At 37.8% G+C, this 18782-nt stretch overlaps 1 protein-coding gene across 1 annotated transcript in view; it reads left to right on the plus strand.

Annotated features, from left to right (window-relative positions):
- The first annotated feature begins 11072 nt into the window (after positions 1 to 11072).
- ASIC5 (acid sensing ion channel subunit family member 5) overlaps positions 11073 to 18782 on the plus strand; it is a 29847-nt gene continuing 22137 nt past the window's right edge. Inside the window, 4 exon segments of the mRNA XM_053900702.1 lie at positions 11073 to 11112; positions 13846 to 13911; positions 13914 to 14003; positions 14006 to 14144. Coding sequence (XP_053756677.1) covers positions 11073 to 11112; positions 13846 to 13911; positions 13914 to 14003; positions 14006 to 14144 — 335 coding nt within the window.

Here is an 18782-nt window from a genome sequence, read left to right on the forward strand (position 1 = left end):
TGGTCCAAATATATATGTGCGTGTAATGTATACATCAGATTTCAAAGACCAAACACTAAGAATGGAAAATGCCTCCTTAGTAATTTTTATGTTGGTTACAGGTCAAAATAATACTTTAATTTATTGTTAAATAAGATATATTATTAAAATTAATTTTACCTGTTTCTACCTTTTGACATCCACAAGAAAATGTTGTACTTGTCCAGTACAAGTGCCACACTATTGAATTCACGTAATCATAACCATGACCCTCAAGTGGGCTTTTTACATTGCCAGGAAGTGATTTGATACATCCCCAGACCATTCATCCTATTAATTTTCACACCTTCTACACTCTCCTCTACCCCTATCTCTACTCTCAGTTGATGATTCTGATTTCATTTTCATTGAAACAGTGGAAACAATCAGAAGAGAATTTCCATTTTGACTCTTCCATCGCTTCCTACCATCAACCCCTACGTACTCTGTGCTCCTGCCCTTTACCATAAATGAACTATCCACACCAAACTTTTCACTTGTGTATTACATCATGGCACCTCAAGAGCTTTGCTCCATCAATTATGGATTCTTTCTTCTACATGGTTGCGTTGTGACTCTTAAGTGTATCATATCTATAAGAATGTAAACATGCTGTTGTTTTTGAAACTCATGAAAACTTTTGTTGACCACATTTTGCGTGTCAGAACTGTTTTTAATTTTTCCATTTAGTACTAACAATCCTCAAGAGAGTTGTTCATATGCACTGTCTCAAACTTTTCTTCTTGGATTCTCTTTTTGGCCACTGGAATATTCATACTACCCCTTCTCTGACTCTGTCACAGTGTTTAGCTCAATGTCAAATTTCAGGTCTCATCTTGCTTGAATCATTAGCAGAATTTAACACCGTTGACTACTCTTCCCCTGTGAGTCACCTTTTTCATTTGGAGACAAGTATATCTCACTCTCTTGGTTTTTCTCCTGCCTTCCTCTCATTGGTCACTCCATATGGTCTTCCCTTTTCCCATAGTTTTTAAAATTAGAGATTAGGGGTCAGTCCTTGACCATCTCCTCTTCTCTAGCTACACTCCCTGGCTTGATGACTCATTCTAATGGCCTTAAATACAATCCAGTTGCCACTCATTCCTAAATGTCTGTCTCCAGCCCAGACCTCCTTTCTGAACTCCAGACTCAACCCTCTCCAAATGTTTGCCCAACATCTCTACCTGAATGGCTAATAGGCATTGCAATCTCAACAGGTCTAGAACTGAGCTAACCTTGCCACTTCTGCAAAATCTACAAAGAGCCTTTATTATCTCATGTGATAGCAATTTCATTCTGATTGCTCAGGTCACAACTCCTGGAGTCATCCTTCACTCCTATCTCTTTCTCACAGTCCACGTGTAATCCACAAGAAAATCCTTTTGGCTCTACCTTTAAAAATGTAAGAATCCAACAGCTTCCTACAACCTTCTCCACTACCCACTCACTCACCCCACCCACCCCCCACACATATGCTATTCCCAGTACCTTAAGCAAGAATAAACATAAATAGGTTCACGTCATTCTTTAAACAAATTCACAGAAATTTTCCATTTTATTAAAATAAAAGATAAAACTCTTACAGTGGTCTACAAGCCTAGTATTATATGCCTTCCCATTATCCTTCTGATCCTCTCCCCTCTCTTTTTCTTACTACAGTCCACTTATATTGGCTTCTTTGCTCTTCCTCAAAAACAAATAGCTTCCACACAGGACCTTGGTTCTAGCTATGCAGAGTACCTGGAATGTTCTCCTCTTGCGTTCTCCTTTACTGCTTTCAATGTTCTCCTTTACTGCTTCCAAAACTGTTCAAATATTACCTTCCCAAATATGTCTACACTGCCTACCCCACTTATTACAATAATTGACACCATTTCCTCAAAACTGAGAAATCTTGATCTCTTCTGCCATGTTGTCTTTCTCTTTCTTTCTTTCCTTTTCTTTCTTCTTCTTCTTCTTCTTCTCCTTCTCCTTCTCCTTCTCCTTCTCCTTCTCCTTCTTCTTCTTCTTCTTCCCATAACACATTTCATCTTCCAACTCATTAGGTAACTTACTTAGTGATTAGGTTTATTGTCATCTCTTCTAAACTAGAAGCTCCAAAAAAATAGGGACATATGTTTTGCTCATTGATGCATCCTATGCAACTGCAAGCAGTATCTGGACCACATTAGGTATTTTATCTTTGTTGAATGAGGATAATTAACCCTGAGAATTTAATGCTAACTCAAGTACTGTATAAAAATACTTTTCATTATTCTTGATTTACTGAAAATGTTACAAAGAATTTGGTCTTATGATGCAACATAAATGTTCATGAATTTTCTTGCCATTGTAATAATGTTTGTTTAAAAAATCCTCTACATCTAAGGGGCACCCGGGTGGCTCAGTTAGTTAAGCGTCTGACTTCGGCTCAGGTCATGATCTCGCGGTCTGTGAGTTCAAGCCCCACGTCAGGCTCTGTGCTGACTGCTCAGAGCCTGGAGCCTGTTTCAGATTCTGTGTCTCCCTCTCTCTCTGCCCCTCCCCCACTTGCACTCTGTCTCTGTCTCAAAAATAAATAAACGTTAAAAAATTTTTTTAATTAAAAAAAAAATCCTCGGGGCGCCTGGGTGGCGCAGTCGGTTAAGCATCCGACTTCAGCCAGGTCACGATCTCGCGGTCCGTGAGTTCGAGCCCCGCGTCAGGCTCTGGGCTGATGGCTCGGAGCCTGGAGCCTGTTTCCGATTCTGTGTCTCCCTCTCTCTCTGCCCCTCCCCCATTCATGCTCTGTCTCTCTCTGTCCCAAAAATAAATAAAAAACGTTGAAAAAAAAATTAAAAAAAAAATCCTCTACATCTATCTGACATTGATCTGGGTTGTCACATTTGTTTTGCCACAGAGCTGCGCATGAGTTTCATCTCACATACAGTCTCAGCAGTCACCTTTTAAAAACACAGTTGAACTAGGCTCTTTCATCAGGCTTAAAAGTCTTTTTATTTTTATTTTTTTCAGTTTTAAAATTCTTATATTTGCCAAGGAACCTCACAACTTTTTATAAATCTAAAAATTCATCTGATTTCTCTTCAACATGTGTACTAGGACAACTGTAACAAATCACCACAACAAATGTGGTTGCTAAAAACAACAGAAATTTATTATCTCACAGATCTCTAGAAGTTTAAAATCAAGATGCTGTAAGGACCATACTCCCAATGAAGGCTCCAGGGGGACAACCCTTCCTCAACTTCTCCAGCTTCTGGTGGCTTCTGGTGGCTTCTGGAGTCCCTTGGCTTGTGGCTACATCATTCTAATCTCTCCCTCTGTTTTCACATGGCCTTTCTCTGCGAATGTCTCTGTGTCCACATCTTCTCTTTTCTCCACACAGATGGCAAATTGATGCTGGTAAACCATAAATCCAGAATTATTTCATCATCTGAGATCCTTAAACAAATCACATCTGAAAAGAATCTATTTCCAAATTAATTTACCCTGAGGTTCTAGGTGGACATGAATTTGGAGAGAAACTATACCACTGTAGTATAAAATTCACATGGTGAAAATTTTTAAATCATTTATACTATATTATTCCTCATGCCTCTTGAATGTTCAACTTTTGAATTTTGTTATTTTTGAGTTGTGTTTTTGTTTTGCTTTGCTTTGACTTCTTTTTTGGTAAGATACACTAAGCACACAACTTATAACCTTCCTTTAGAATAGTCCTCAAAAATATGAAAATAATGACAAATGAATATTTTTGTTCTGGCAAATACATTTCTCTCAAATGTTCTATTGCACAAAGGTAAGAGGTTAGAGTGAAGAAAACAAAGAAACATCAAATTGCAGCTAGTATGTTTGTATAATTAGACCCTGTCCGGGTAACCTTGACCCACAGTGTCATGTTCTATATGGACACATGATTTTGCAACTTTCTGGGCCTACAAGTTAAGCATTAGTGGAGTCCTTCCCCCTATCTCGACCAATAACAGGAACGTTTTTCAATCCTGTGAGCAAAACCACAGGGTTGAGGTGTATAAACAGAGCTGTTTTACTGATGGCCTGGCAGCAGCTGAGTAACAAACAAAAACCTCCCACACACTGAGCCAATAGCACACCATGGCAAGAAATGGAGTAAAAAAACTCATTAGCAGATTCTCAAAAACCTTTCATTTTCAGAAAGTTGAACACACCAGCTAGGGATGGGCTTTTTTTTTTAAGTTTATTTATTTATTTTGAGAGAGAGGGAGTATGTGTGAAAGGGAGTGGGGCAGAAAGAGAGGGAGAGAGAAAATCCCAAGCAATTTCCGCACTGTCAGCTCAGAGCCCAATGTGAGGTTCAAACTCACGAAACTGGGATCATGACTTGAGCCAAAACTAAGACTCGGACACTTAACTTACTGAGCCATACAGTTGCCCCAGGATGGGCTTTTTAAACAAATAATTAGACTATATTCATGATACATTTATTATGATTGTTAATGACGATGTCACAGATACGTAACATTTTCTTGTGTATGTTCCTATGTAAATTATAAAGCAGTCACTTCCTACATTCATCTAGGGATGAACATCCCATTAAATAAATACATGAAAGCATGAATCAGAAGAATTGTTTGGATACCAAGATCAACATCTTATTAGATACACTCAGATAACAAGACATAGAATAAAGAAATACACAGCATGCTATTCACTTTTGTTTTGCTCCAAGAAGTTTGGTTTCTAGTATATTTGCTAGAAAAACATAAAATAAATATAGTATAAAAAATTACTGAGTTATTTAAAAGAAAAATCCTTCACCTTCTTCATGGAGACAAGTATATCAAGACAAGTATATAATCTCTTGGTTTCTTTTATATAAGATGTAGATATATGTCTATGTGTTGCCTTACCATTTTTCACAACTATCCAAATAACTGAGAACTGACACTACCATGAACCCCACCTCTTCTCCTACAGTTAATTGTTTTGGTGCTTTAAATTGGTTAATCTGAGTCTAATGCATAATAAGTCTGTCTTTTCAAAATTAGCAGTATTTTTCTTCTAACACATATTTGAATTACAATCTTTTAATGGATAATTATGGAAAATGAGACAGCAATAAGCACAGAAAACTGACTTCAGTCCTTGCAGAAAAGGTGCTACTTTGAAGAATCCCTTAAATGAGTAACCATAGGACTATGTTTTAATGTATAGAACAATAATCCATTAGTTTAAAAACAAAATCAGAGAAACCAGAAATTAATGCTCTTGTTTCCGGAAGAATGCTAACAACAACAACAACAACAACAAAGCAGAAATGATGACAGAAGGAGAATATCATCATTTTGGAAACATCAGAGCAATAATGAATTCAGACAAGATTCATTGATCTATGCTAAAATCCTCGCATGAAAAGTTGGGAACAAGATATTTTAATCTCAAAGAATCGCTCCCAGTGTTACTTATTACTTATTAAAGGGAACAAGTACATTTACAAAGGACACATCTGACAGGCAGCACTTTAACCAAGAGATCAAATGTGCGGTCACCAATAACAAGAGAGACTGAGATGTATAGACCTCTGGACACAATGCCTTGTGAAGAACATACGTAACTTTGTGGTACTCCAGTGACCTTAAATATTTGACTGGAGCCTAATCATCAAGAAGAAACTATATAATCAAGAATTCAGAGGCATTCTGCAAAACATATGACGTGTATCAATTATTCAAAAATAGAAATGTAACAAGAAGACAAAAATAAATTGATGGCTAGGAAACTGTTCTGGATTAAAGGCAACTAAATAGACATGACAACTGAACACAATCCATGATAGGATGGTGGATTGGGGAAATGAAACATTGTAAATAAAATACCTTTCTGTTTGGGGAGGAAGTTGAAAATTCTGAGTGTGGAATGCCTAATAAGTAATGGTGCTGTACCGGAGTAAAGCTTCCTGAGTAAGATTTTTATATTGTATTTTTGCAGGAGGATGTCCTTTTTTTTTTTTTTTTTTTTTTTTTTTTTTTTTTAAATAAAGAAGAGGATGATGTATTGCATTTAGAAGCAAAGATAAAGCAAATGTGGGGTGCCTGGGTGGCTCAGTCGGTTGAGCGTCCGACTTCAGCTCAGGTCATGATCTTGCCCTCTGTGAGTTCAAGCCCCGTGTTGGGCTCTGTACTGACAGCTCAGAGCCTGGAGCCAGCTTCAGATTCTGTGTCTCCCTCTCTCTCTGCTCCTCCCTACTCATGCTCTGTCTCTCTCTGTCTCTCAAAAATAAGTAAATGTTAAATTTTTTTTTTAAAAAAAGATGAAACAAATGTGGGAAAAAGTTAATAATTAGTGAATTATAGTAAAGCGTACTTAGGTATTCATTGCACAATTTTTTCCACTTTACTATAAGTTTGTACTTTTAATTTATTTTATTTTTTTTTAAGTTTATTTATTTATTTTGAGAGACACAAAGACAGTGTGAGTGGGTGAGGGGCAGAGAGAGAAGAAGAGAGAATCCCAATCAGGCTCCACACTGTCAGCACAGAGACTGATGCAGGACTTGAACTCATGAACTGTGAGATCATGACCTGAAACCAAGAGTCAGATGCTTAACTGACTGAGCCACCCAGGCATCGCTGTAAGTTTGTACTTTTAAAAATAAGAGGTTAGAGGGGCACCGGGTGGCTCAGTTGATTAAGCGTTTGACTTTGGCTCAGGTCATGATCTCACAGGTCTTGAGTTCAAGCTCCACCTCAGGCTCTGTGCTGACAGTTCAGAGCCTGGAGTCTGCTTCAGATCCTGTGTCTCCCTCTCTCTCTGCCCCTCCTCCACTCATGTTCTGTCTCTCTCTCTCCGCTCTTTCTCTCTCTCAAAAATAAAATAAACATTAAAAAATAATAATAAGAGGTTGGAAAAATTACAATAATTTTCTTATATTAGTGTGTGTCATGAGAAAAGTACAAGGCTAGGACAAACTTTTTATTCATTCACAAATATTTACTACCTGCCTCCCACCTGCCAGACATTTTTCTAGAGTTGGATGGATCAGCAAACAAAACAGGCAAAGAGCCCTGATTTCGTGGAACGTCTGAGCTTTTACCTCATGTCTGAGCTTCCTCCTTTTTTCCATAGATGAGGATGGAGGATGACAATTGGGCCGGACTCAGCGAGGTCTATCATAAGGTCCCGTTCTACACTAAATGCTATCATTTAGATGAACGAATTTGTGTTGAATAGATACGATCACAGTGGCTAATTTCTTCCATTTAGTGTTTTTTTAAGCTTCTTTATTTATTTTGAAAGCAAGAGAGACAGACAGAATCCTAAGCAGACTCTATGCTGTCAGTGCAAAGTGTGACGCTGGCTTTGAACTCACAAAGTGTGAGATCATGACCTGAGCTGAGATCAAGAGTCAGATGCTTAACCAACTGAGCCACGCAGGCTCCCACTTAGTGTTTTAAAAAAAAGATTATATTGCAATGAATGCAAAACCACTAACCAACAATGCTTACATACAGGATATAACAGAAAATACCAGTATCAGTCCTACTTTTTGTATTATTACAAACCAAAGCAAGACACTATCAAAGTATTTATTGAAAACATGCTAAGTTGTTAAATTCTCTTTGGTTTTTCTTTCTAAAATTATTAAGGAAAAAATCTATTTCCAGTAAAAGAAAACATATTCTTTACCTTGTCTTCCTTTGCAGATCCTATACTGCTTTTCCAAATCTGTCTAAATTAAAAAAAAAAAAAATGCATCACCATTAATGGTTATGCATTGTCCTAAACAAAATGTAAAACACAGAGTGTTAATTGAAAGCTAAATTTAAAAGTAGTAGCCAAAGATGACTTGTTAAAATAACTTTAGATATCTGCCAATTCAATAGGATCAACATTTTTATGAAAAACACATAAGATTTTCTGAAAAATAGAATAAATAGGAAATACTTGTCTATTTAATTGAATATACTTCTCTGGCCAGAATATACTTCTGTCTATTTAATTGAATATACTTCTCTGGACACTGCATATTCTCTGTATATTTAATTGAATATACTTCTCTGGACACTGCATAAAATTCTTAATGTTGTTTATGTTCTGAATTCAAGTTTGAGGTCAGATGAAAGGTTTTGTTTCTTTCCTATTCATTCTCTTTTATTTTATCTTTTGAGTTTATCAATAATAATGAGTAGCTTTCTGCTGTTGGTGCTACTTGTACAATGACAGTTCAGAATGCTCTAGATCCTCACTGCATTTGTTTTGCCATGTAATTACACACTTTTGTGTGTGTGCATGTTGTAGGGTGGTGTTGGACAGGGTCTGAAAAATCTTATCTTTTAGCAAATGCACTTGCTATGCAAAACAAGTACAAGAAGCCTGGAAAGTAGGAGAAAGGAAAGTGGAAATTTCTGTACTGATGTTTAAGGAGATCCCTCAAAGAGTTAAGGAAATTCAGATCAGGAAGAAGATATAATGGATAACTGTGGAAAGGACACTGGGCTTTGATTTCAATCAAACAGGGAAGAACAAGGCAAATGAAAGGGAGATTTTCTCGCCAGACAGAAAGGATGGAATTTAAGTTTACTAAAAGTTGCTAATCGAGTGGGGGAGATGGTTAAGTATTTTTCACCTGAAGAGAGAAGGAGAGAAGAAATCAGCATTGAGAAGTTTGTCTTCAAGAGGGAGAGGGGCACCTGGGTGGCTATGTTGGTTAAGCATCTGACTTCTGCTTAGGTCATGATCTCACTGCTAGTGAGTTCGAGCCCCGCGTCGGGCTCTGTGCTGACAGCTCAGAGCTTGGAGCCTGCTTCGGATTCTGTGACTCCCTCTCTCTCTCTGCCCCTCTCCTGCTCATGCTCTGTCTCTCTCTGTCTCTCAAAAAACAAATAAACGTTAAAAAAAATTTAAAACAAGAGGGAGAGAGATGAGGAGGTATTACATCAGCACAAGCAGGAACAGATACTTTCATCATATTTAAATGTCCCAGAAGAGAGGGACAAGTTTGAGCAAATAAAAATAAGAAGATGATTTTCTTTCTTTTCTTGTTTATTAAGTATAAGACAGGCAAGAAATGGAGAGATCTTGCCTGCTCTCCTTCCTTTCTGTTTCATTCTTTCTCCCTGTCTCTCTCCCTCTCTAACACCCGAAGGCAATGTGGGGAAATAACTAAAAGTGTGGGCTCAGAGCACCTGAGTGGCTCAGTTGGTTAAGCATCCAACTTTGGCTCAGGTCATGATCTCACAGTTCATGGGTTTGAGCCTGTGACTTCCTCTTTCTCTGTCCCTCCTCCACTCTCTCCCTCTCTCTCTCTCACTCTCTCAAAAATAAACATTAAAAACAATTATTTAAAGTGTGGGCTCCAAGAAAGACGAAGTGACATGGAAGTGAAGATATTAAGAAACGTTAGGAAAATTGCTAGTTATTTTTGAGCCTTGGTTAAATTATAAGGCAGATAAAATACAGCTTTGGAAGACGGTCTTTCTCTTGATTTTGCTTCCCTCACCACCTGTTCCCCTCCTCTCACCACACACACTCATAGGAACCCCTCTCCCCACCCACCTTCTTTATTATTGTTGCCTGCCTGACCTGTTCTTTCTGGATTAGCCCCACTTCTTACCAGTCTGTTCTCAACTTGAATCAAGTAATGACTCTGCCTTTAGAAGTTCAAACAGTGGGGCGCCTCAGTGGCTTGTTAAGCATCGGACTATAGCACAGGTCATGATCTCACAGTTTGTGAGTTGGAGCCCCGAGGGGCTCTGTGCTGACAGCTCAGAGCCTGGAACCTGCTTCGGATTCTCTGTTTCCCTCTCTCTCTGCCCCTCCCCTTCTCTCTCTCTCTCTCTCTCTCTCTCTCTCTCTCAAAAATAAATAAACATTTAAAAAAAAGAAGTTCAAACAGTGGATAACTAATAATTACCTTATTTATAGAATATAAATAATAGGATTATATAGGATAGAAAATACAGGATATAAATAATTAGGCCTATTTAACACTGTAATCTAGGACCTTGCTAACCAAAGGGCTCCAACAGCTGCTGTGGAGAGATGGTAAGAAGAAAGGGAGGAAGGCCAGGAAGGCAAGGTGAATAGGTAAGTAGCTGTTATTCCTCTCAGGAATACCTAAATTTTAAAAACTGAAGTTGTCATTTAACCCCAAAGAAGAGATCTTTCATGGAGAAGTTTATCCACCATGAGATTGACCCTCTTCCTGAAATCTTTGATTGTTGGGGAAGTATCCAGGATTTTCATTTACATCCCTTGAAACTTCTTACTTTGCCTCCATATAACACTAGTTTCAGGTTACAGTACTGAGTTTCCAAGAAACTGTATGTAAAATATATCTAACCATGTTAATGGTCAGTGTTAGAAAATTCTAAAAGGCTCGTAGTGATACATGCAGTTCCTCAGTTGTGTCAATAGGTGGTGCCATTTATACACAACAATGTATTTTCTCACTTCTTATTTAATATAATTTCTCAAAAATGTTAATATGGACAAATAACTGGCCTGTGTGCTCTATTGAATTTGTATGCTTTCAGCAATCATTACTTCTTGAGGAGAAATTTTCTAATGTTTTATTTTGTTACTTTCATTGATTACTATTTCTGTTTGAAACAGCTTACCTCTGTTACTAAGAAAGTCACTTCAGCCAGGAAAAGGCCTCTCTACCCCCCAAATTTCATTTCAACCACGTTTTGATTCAAAGTGGTAGAAAGAGAGAGGTGGAAACGAAAGCTAAAGAGATTTTCTTCCAGGTACACCGCCTAAGTGTCAACGAGGCTGGTCAGGGGTGATTCTAAAACCAAAGATATCTGTAGGGATTGTCTCTTTCATTCAGAGAAAAAGATTTCCCAGTTATGTATTTTGTTTCCCTCTCTGATGGCCTCTCGTCAGTCCATAAATACTCATAGCTGGTTCTGCCAGCATTTTGGGTTTGCAGATTATGTGTTTTATGAGGCAAAACACAGCAACACAAACATTTATACTGCCCCCACGTTTTACAACCTCAATTGGTGCATTTTATATAAAGGCCACAAAATGAACACGGTTATGAATGAAAATTGGATATACCTCAAGGACGCCACAGGCTGAAATTGAGAATGAAGCAGATTGAGAAACCAAAAGCCTATGCTGAGAAAGGTAAGGAGTGAACTCCTCCAGTTACCATTTTCATTCCCACAGGCTAGAAATTAGCCAGGGGAAAGGGAGATTATGTTTCCCATTTGGGAAATTTGATTTCCGATATGACTTGGATATAAGTAATGGAGTTTCTGTTATGTAGGAATGAAGTAATTTCTATGAAGGAGTCAAACAAAAATAGTTGTGAAATATCACTGTATGCTAGGATCTATTTTTTGGTTTTATCTTGTTTGGGTTTTTGTTGTTGTTTCTATGTATCATGCGCCTCTAAGTTTTTTGTTTTGTTTCGTTTTGTTTTGTTTTGCTTTTAAATACAGTAAAACTTGTTTGATGTTCCTTAAAATGCTTCTCTAAAGATCAGTATTCAATGCAAGGGCCACTTGCCGTTGTTCTGTAGGGTTTACTTCAGTCAGGAAAGTAAGACGTTTGCTTTGTCTTTCAGGCTGGTGTGTCATTTAGTAAACCAATTTTAACCTTCTTCATAGGAATATTTCACCTTGTTTCTTCACTATTCATGAGCAATAATAATTATTTCCAAAACTCTTTTAAAGTCTTCGCAAATGACTAAGAATATTCCAGTAAAACCGCAGTAATTGTCAAGGAATGGATCTATATTAAACAAGTTGACAGATACACCTGAAAACTTTGCTTTTTCAGGGTATGCTGGCAACTGGCAATACTTTGGTTGGCCAGTTACTAATTACTAGATCACTCTTCCCCTTCTAACAGCTTTGGGCCCTGGAGTAGGAAGGGTGCCAGATGCCCAGAGACTGAGTTGTCCTTCAGTAAGAGTTCATTCTTTGTGTTTGTAAACTGATGGCTAAGTAATACGCACAAAAGAGCATTGTTAATTTATTTTGATAGGAAATAAAAATAACAAGAGCTTTTTTTTTTTTTTTAGAGACAGATGCAGAGAGAGAGATCACAAGTGGGGAGAGGTGCAGATAGAGAAAGAGAAAGAATTTTTTTTGTTTAATGTTTATTTGTGAGAGAGACAGAGACAGAGACAGAGACAGAGACAGAGACAGAGAACGAGTGGGGGAGGAGCAGAGAGAGAGGGAAACACAGAATCCGAAGCAGGCTCCAGGCTCTGAGCTGTCAGCACACAGCCCGAGGTGGGGCTTGAACCTACGAACTGTGAGATCATGACCTGAGCCGAAGTTGGACACTGAACCAACTGAGCCACCCAGGTGCCCCACAATAGTTTTTCTTATATTTCTAATTTTGCCCTGGGACTGGGCCAATTACTTTATATATACATTGCCTAACTCAATATTAAAAGCAACTATACGTGGGACAATTGTAAAATTTTTGTCTAAAGTTAGGCTACTCAGATTAATACATAATTTCCTGCTTAGTGTCTAGTCTGTAAAATAATCATAATATAATTTGTAATTGTGTCCTAAGACTTTACAAATGAAATGGAGTCCCTTAGAAAATGTTTATAAGTGCCTTTTATATATCATGATGTAAGCTCAGCTAATTGATTGGGACCTATGATGTATTAAGTAATGATTTAATGATAAGCCACACTTGCAACCTTTTAGAAACAAATGCTGACCAGTTGAAACAAACGATACTTCTTGAATTGAAGCAAAAAATATAAGTCAATTCACTTAATTATAAGCATTTGTGACGCCATTAAGAACTCATTTCTTAAATGAGAATTTTAGACAATGTTTAAAAATCCCCGAATATTTTGCCATTTGCCACAGCACTACTAAATTAGCAGAATAATAAAAATAGGTAATACTAATTGAGTACTTTTCATGCATGGTTCAGGTGACGTGCCAATTTATCCCCAGGTATTGTCTTATTTAATACAACAAACTCATGAGGCAAATACTGTTCTCCCATCTGATGGAAGAGGAACCGCTTACTAGAAAGATTAAGAAACTCGGCACAGTTTCTGAACAGTAGCACAGGTTATAAGAGGCCAGGCCTGACCAGGCGAATGCTATTTCCATGTCAAAGTCCATCTCATCCTCTCAGCTGTATTTCAGACTTCCTTCAGCGAAGAAATTCTGAATGTCTTCTACAGAAAAATAAAAACAAATTTTTTTTGTTTCCAACATAAGATTCAGAATATGTTATATATTGCCAGGAAAAATTTAGGGCCACATTCACCAGCCCTTATCAATCAATATAAATAAACACGAGTTGATTTATTACTGACAGTATTGAAAAAACTCACTTTCTGAAGAGGTTGAAAATAGATTGCTTAACTGATAACACGATTTTAAACATTCTGATTAGATTAACCAACTGAAGTAAAATAGTTGTGTTTCGACGCCTGTGACGCTGCAGAGGTTACGTTCAGCCACACACACCTTACTGTAGGACTATGATTAATTGAAGATCAATTAAAAGTCAAAGATTAAAGATTGCCTTTTAACCCCACTTATAACTCTCAGAAGAATCGGCCTGATTTTGCTCAAGACATCTAAGAGACTTTGTGTTTCATGGTGGGGGTGGGGGGGGGGAGTATTGTATTTCAAAACTGAGAGCTAATTCTTTTAAAGATTATGAGTTGTAAGCACCCCATTCGATTCAACCCATGGAATCAACACGTCTACTTAGTTTCTAAAGAAACCATGTAACTCAAGATGGATTTTGAAAAAGGTGAAAAGGGTAACCTGTTCCAACTTTTCTTTGGGTTGTGTTTCTCACAGATTGCATTAAGGTTTTCTAACTCATTACTTGTGTTTGTTTCATTATTTTGCTCAACTTAAGGACTCCTGGAAAAGATAAAGCTATGCCTCTCAAAGAAACTGCTGCCATCTGCCAATGACCGGAAGAAGTCGACCATGACTTTGCCATCTCCACTTGTTTCCACGGAGTACACAACCTTGTTCGCAGCCAGAGCAAAATTCGCAAGCTGATCTGGTTGGTGGTGGCTCAGTGTCACTCGTGGTGTGGCAGGTCTGTAGTCGCTTGGTCAGCTACTTCACATGGTCCACCACGATGTCCACCGAGGTTCAGTATGTGGAAAAGATCGAGTTCCCGGCTGTGACGTTTTGCCATTTAAACAGGTAACAATTACTCTTTTAGTAGTGATAGGTCTCTATCACCTTGCTAGGGTAACCTTGCTTGTATAAGATAAGTTAGGTTTTACTATGTGATATTTAATGTATATAAAACCTTTGAAGTTCTTAAATTATACCTAAAAACCCAAATTTAGGAAGGCAAAGGAGCTTATTTGATTTCTTCTTTAATTTTTCTTTCTTTCCTTTCTTCTTTCTTTCCACAATTATTTACTAGGCATCACACCAAATCCTGTGGTTAGATAAAAGTCTGGATCCTTGCACTTAAAAAGTTTGTTGATTAGGAAGAAAGAGAGAAACATAAACAGTCACCATGCAGTGTGTATGATAATTGTGCAGTACCATAAAGTTATGTGCAGGGGCTCTGAAAGCACAGGGGACAGGGGACAGTCTCGGTCTGGAGTGTCATGGAAGTCTGAGTATCAAGGATGCCCAGGCAGTTCCTAGATGGAGGTGAAGAAGAACCTGAAGAGGGAGCCACTGTGCGAAAGTAGTATGGAGACAGGAAATGTTCTGATGTGTACATAACGAGACCTTCAAGGTAACCAAGGCAGGGCCAGCATCATGGATGCGTGACCTGTGCCATCACACGGGGCCCGAAGCTCAGAAGAGCTTTACGCTTGGCTTAATACTCTGCTGTTCTTGAGTCCTTAGCTACAACTCCCTCCAGAAAACTGCAATTCAATGACTGTATCAGGTCTCCTGTAGGAGGGTGGCTGTGCCCCATGACGCCTTCCAGAAAAGCCCTGTAATTGCCAATGGATGGCCTGGAAGAGCACATGCTGGATTTACCCTAGAGACGGGGAGGGCGATTTCCTTAAGATCCCCCACTGATCCACTACTTGATCATGGACAAATCACTTAATCTTAGCTTCAACTTCTGTATGTGTAAAATGATATGGCGTTGTCTACCCATTTCCTGTTGCATCAGATGAGGTGACACATACACCATTTTGTCTCATTCCTGGGGTTTTCCTTGGACAGGTGTTCAATATATATTAGATATTATAGCACACTTGTGTGACTGTTAGATATGTGTCAAAGTGTGCATCAAGGTCCCAAAGAGTAAAAGCAAATCAACCCCATCCCCCAGAGATTTTTAATACCATTGCCTTGTACTATGTTAAATGGTCTGTGTTCTAACATAAGCAAAGGCTGATTGAAGATATCTGTTCTTAAAATAAAATGTATATACTATTTTGACAATGGCAGCGTGAGGAATTTCACAGATCCTCTCTTCAGAGAAATAACCATAACTGGTAAAAAATTATTTTTTTTAAAAAAGTAACCATTGAGAGGTAAATCTCCAAAATATAAACAATTCCTCCCCCCCAAAAAACCCCACAAAACTCAATAACCCAGTTAAAAAATGTACTAAGGATTTGAGTAGACATTTCTTCAAGGAAGACATACGAATGGAGAATAGTTATATGGAAAAAAAAATGGTCAACATCATTAACCATCAGAGAAATGCAAATAAACACAGTTAGATACACCTCACACCTGTCAGGATGTCTATTATCAAAAAACAAAAACAAACAAAAAAACAAAGACAGCTAGTGTTGGTGAGGATCTGAATAGATTGGAATCTTTGTACACTGTTGGTGGGAATGCATAAGGGAACATTGGCTAGGAAAACAGTGTAGAGGCTTCTCAAAAAATTAAAAATAGATTTACCATATGACCTGGCAGTTTCTCTTCTAAGTATGTATCCAAAAGAATTTAAAACAGATCTCAAAGAGATACTGACACTCCCATACTGATTGCAACAGTATTCATAATACCTAAGATCTGAAACAATCTAAATGCCCATTGATAGAAAAATGGATAAAGAAAATGTGATATGTGCATACACTGAAATATTATCCAGCCTTAAAAAAGAAGGAGATTCTGCAATATGAAACCTTATAATATAAACCTTGAGGACACTATGCTAAACGAAATAAGCCGGTCGCAGAAAGGCAAGTACTACATGAATCCACTTATACGATGTCTCTCAAATAGTCCAATTCATTGAATCAAAGAGTGGAATGGTGGTTGCTAAGGACTGAGGGGACAGGAAGTGGAATTGGGGAGTTAGCAATCAATATGCACAAAGCTTCAGGGGCCCCTGGGTAGCTCAGTAGGTTAGGCGTCCGACTTCAGCTCAGGTCATGATCTCACAGTCCGTGAGTTGGAGTCCTGCATTGGGCTCTGTGCTGACAGCTCGGAGCCTGGACCCTGCTTCAGATTCTGTGTCTCCCTCTCTCTCTGCCCCTCCCATGCTCATGCTCTGTCTCTCTCTGTCTCAAATATAAATAAAAACATTAAAAAATATATGCATAAAGTTTCAGTTATACAAGATAAATAAGTTTTAGAGATCTGCTGTGCCACATTGTACCTATAATCAACAATACAATATTGTATACTTGAATTTGTTAAGAGAGTAGATCTCATATTAAGGGTTCCTACCACATAAAATTTTTCAAAAATTAGTAGCAAAAAAGAGAAAATCATTGTATCTATTACAATAATTAGAATATAATATGGAGTGCCTGGGTGGCTCAGTTGGTTAAGTGACCAACTTTGGCCCAGGTCATGATCTTGCGGTTTGTGAGTTTGAGCCCTGCGTCGGGCTCTGTGTTGACAGCTCGGAGCCTGGAGCCTGCTTTGGATTCTGTGCCTCCCTCTCTTTCTGCCCCTCCCTCACTCATGCTTTCTCTCTGCCTCTCAAAAATAAATAAACGCTTAAAAAACAAAGACATGTTAAGGGATTTTAAATAAAAGATGAAAGCATGACTCTTATACAAATATAAAATGAACACGTGTCAAAGATTTTATTTTAGTGAGAGATCTGATAAGATATTAAAATTGGCTCCTAGGAGATCCAACCAGCAGACATTCTTCCCCCTTTTTCCTCTCCATAAAACGATCTGGAAAAGACTCATTTCTTGTTAATGCATGGTGGACTTAAATCTGTTTTGGTGGGATTCAGTGAAGGGCTGAGTCAGGCATCAACTTGGACATCAGATGAAGCATATACATTTGGGTTACATAACCTGGGGATGTGTAGTGAGAGGGCATTAATCCACACAAGAAGGACAGATTCGTTGACTGGCTATCAATTATTAACTTGTTTAAACAAATCAGTGTATTTTTATTATGTTTTCTTTTGCTAGCCTCTTACCAGTGTATGTTAAATAAAAGAGTAAGTACACTCAAACTAAGCAAGGTTTCTGAAAGATTAGACACAGGAAGGTTTTAAAATTTGAATTAAAGTTGAAAATAAACTCAGCAAGGCCCTTCGGTTTTATGCTGAACAATATGTCTCACAGTTTTTTTTTACTTCCTTTGTTCCAAATATTGGTAGGCTTTATTCATTAAGTTTAGTTCATCTGCTTAAATCACCCTCATGGTCTCAACTATTATTATGTAATACAAAACATTTTAAAAGATTATTTTAAAACGCCTTCCCTTGTACTCCTTTTATCTATTGTATTCATACCTCCTACACGTGTGGTAATTCCTTCATTTCTCTGCACAATCCTTTTGAAAAGAATCCGGTGAACATTATATGAAGTAGTAATGATTCTTGACCCAAAATTGCAGGGCTTTGGAGCTGATCCCTGGTATGCTGTCATCATTCAGAGAGACAGAAGGCTGAAGGAAGTGGAAGGTCCATCCCTCAGTTAGGGCTAACACCATGATTCTCCCCCAAATCCTCTGCAAATGTAGATGGCTAACTCCTCAAAGATCACTACAAATACTTTTGACCAAGAAAAGCAAGGTTTTTGGCTGTAATACACTTAGTAGAATACCACCATGAGTTAGCTGTGTTTTTAAGAGAAGAGGAAGTCATAGGAGGCTATGTATAGGATTCTAGAACCTGGGCTGGTGGATTTAAGACAGGCCCTGCAAGGGTCAAAGCTGGGTAAATAAGACACTATCTTAGGACCTGGCCATTAAAGCAGTTTCTCATCTCTGAAAGGATGTATATTGGCTTGGGTTTGTTTTCTATTTTCTATGTTTGGTTTTGTGTGTGTTCTACCCTGACCGAGAAAGGGTTTCACGTGGCTTATATGAGAAAGCAAAAGGATATAAAATATAATTGAAAGTGAAGATAAAATATAATATAAAATCTGGGACATAAAGGAAGTCCAAGAGTGTGGTTACATACACACAAACTATGCACCACATAGCTCTGTGTACTTACTTACCAAGGGTGGATACACATTTATTCTATGCTTTCTCGCAGTAAATTTGAATGGAGCATGTTTGTTCAGTTTCAAGATTTATAATATCCAAAGTATGAAATACCAATCACATTTTGAAAAGAATATAGAGTATACATTTAAACAACCATACATAAGGCAGGGTCGAAGTTGCTTAGCAGAATAAGGGAGTTACAAAATCCTTATTGTAGTTAGGGCAAATAGATAGCTTCTGCTTTAGTTGCCAGGAAAGTACTTTGACCATAAATGAGGCATTCATTTATTTAATGCATATTTACCTACCTCTCACTGTATTCTAGGCACTCTTCTACATTTTTTAGGAAAAATAACTTAATCATCAAAATAGCGTTTTGAGACAGGTTTTTTTTTTTTTTTTTTTTAACATACACCAATTTTACAAGTGAAGAAACTGAGT

This window comes from Panthera pardus, unplaced genomic scaffold (genome assembly GCF_024362965.1).
Source record: "Panthera pardus isolate Hobbes unplaced genomic scaffold, ASM2436296v1 HiC_scaffold_13, whole genome shotgun sequence".
Classification (NCBI taxonomy): domain Eukaryota; kingdom Metazoa; phylum Chordata; class Mammalia; order Carnivora; family Felidae; genus Panthera; species Panthera pardus.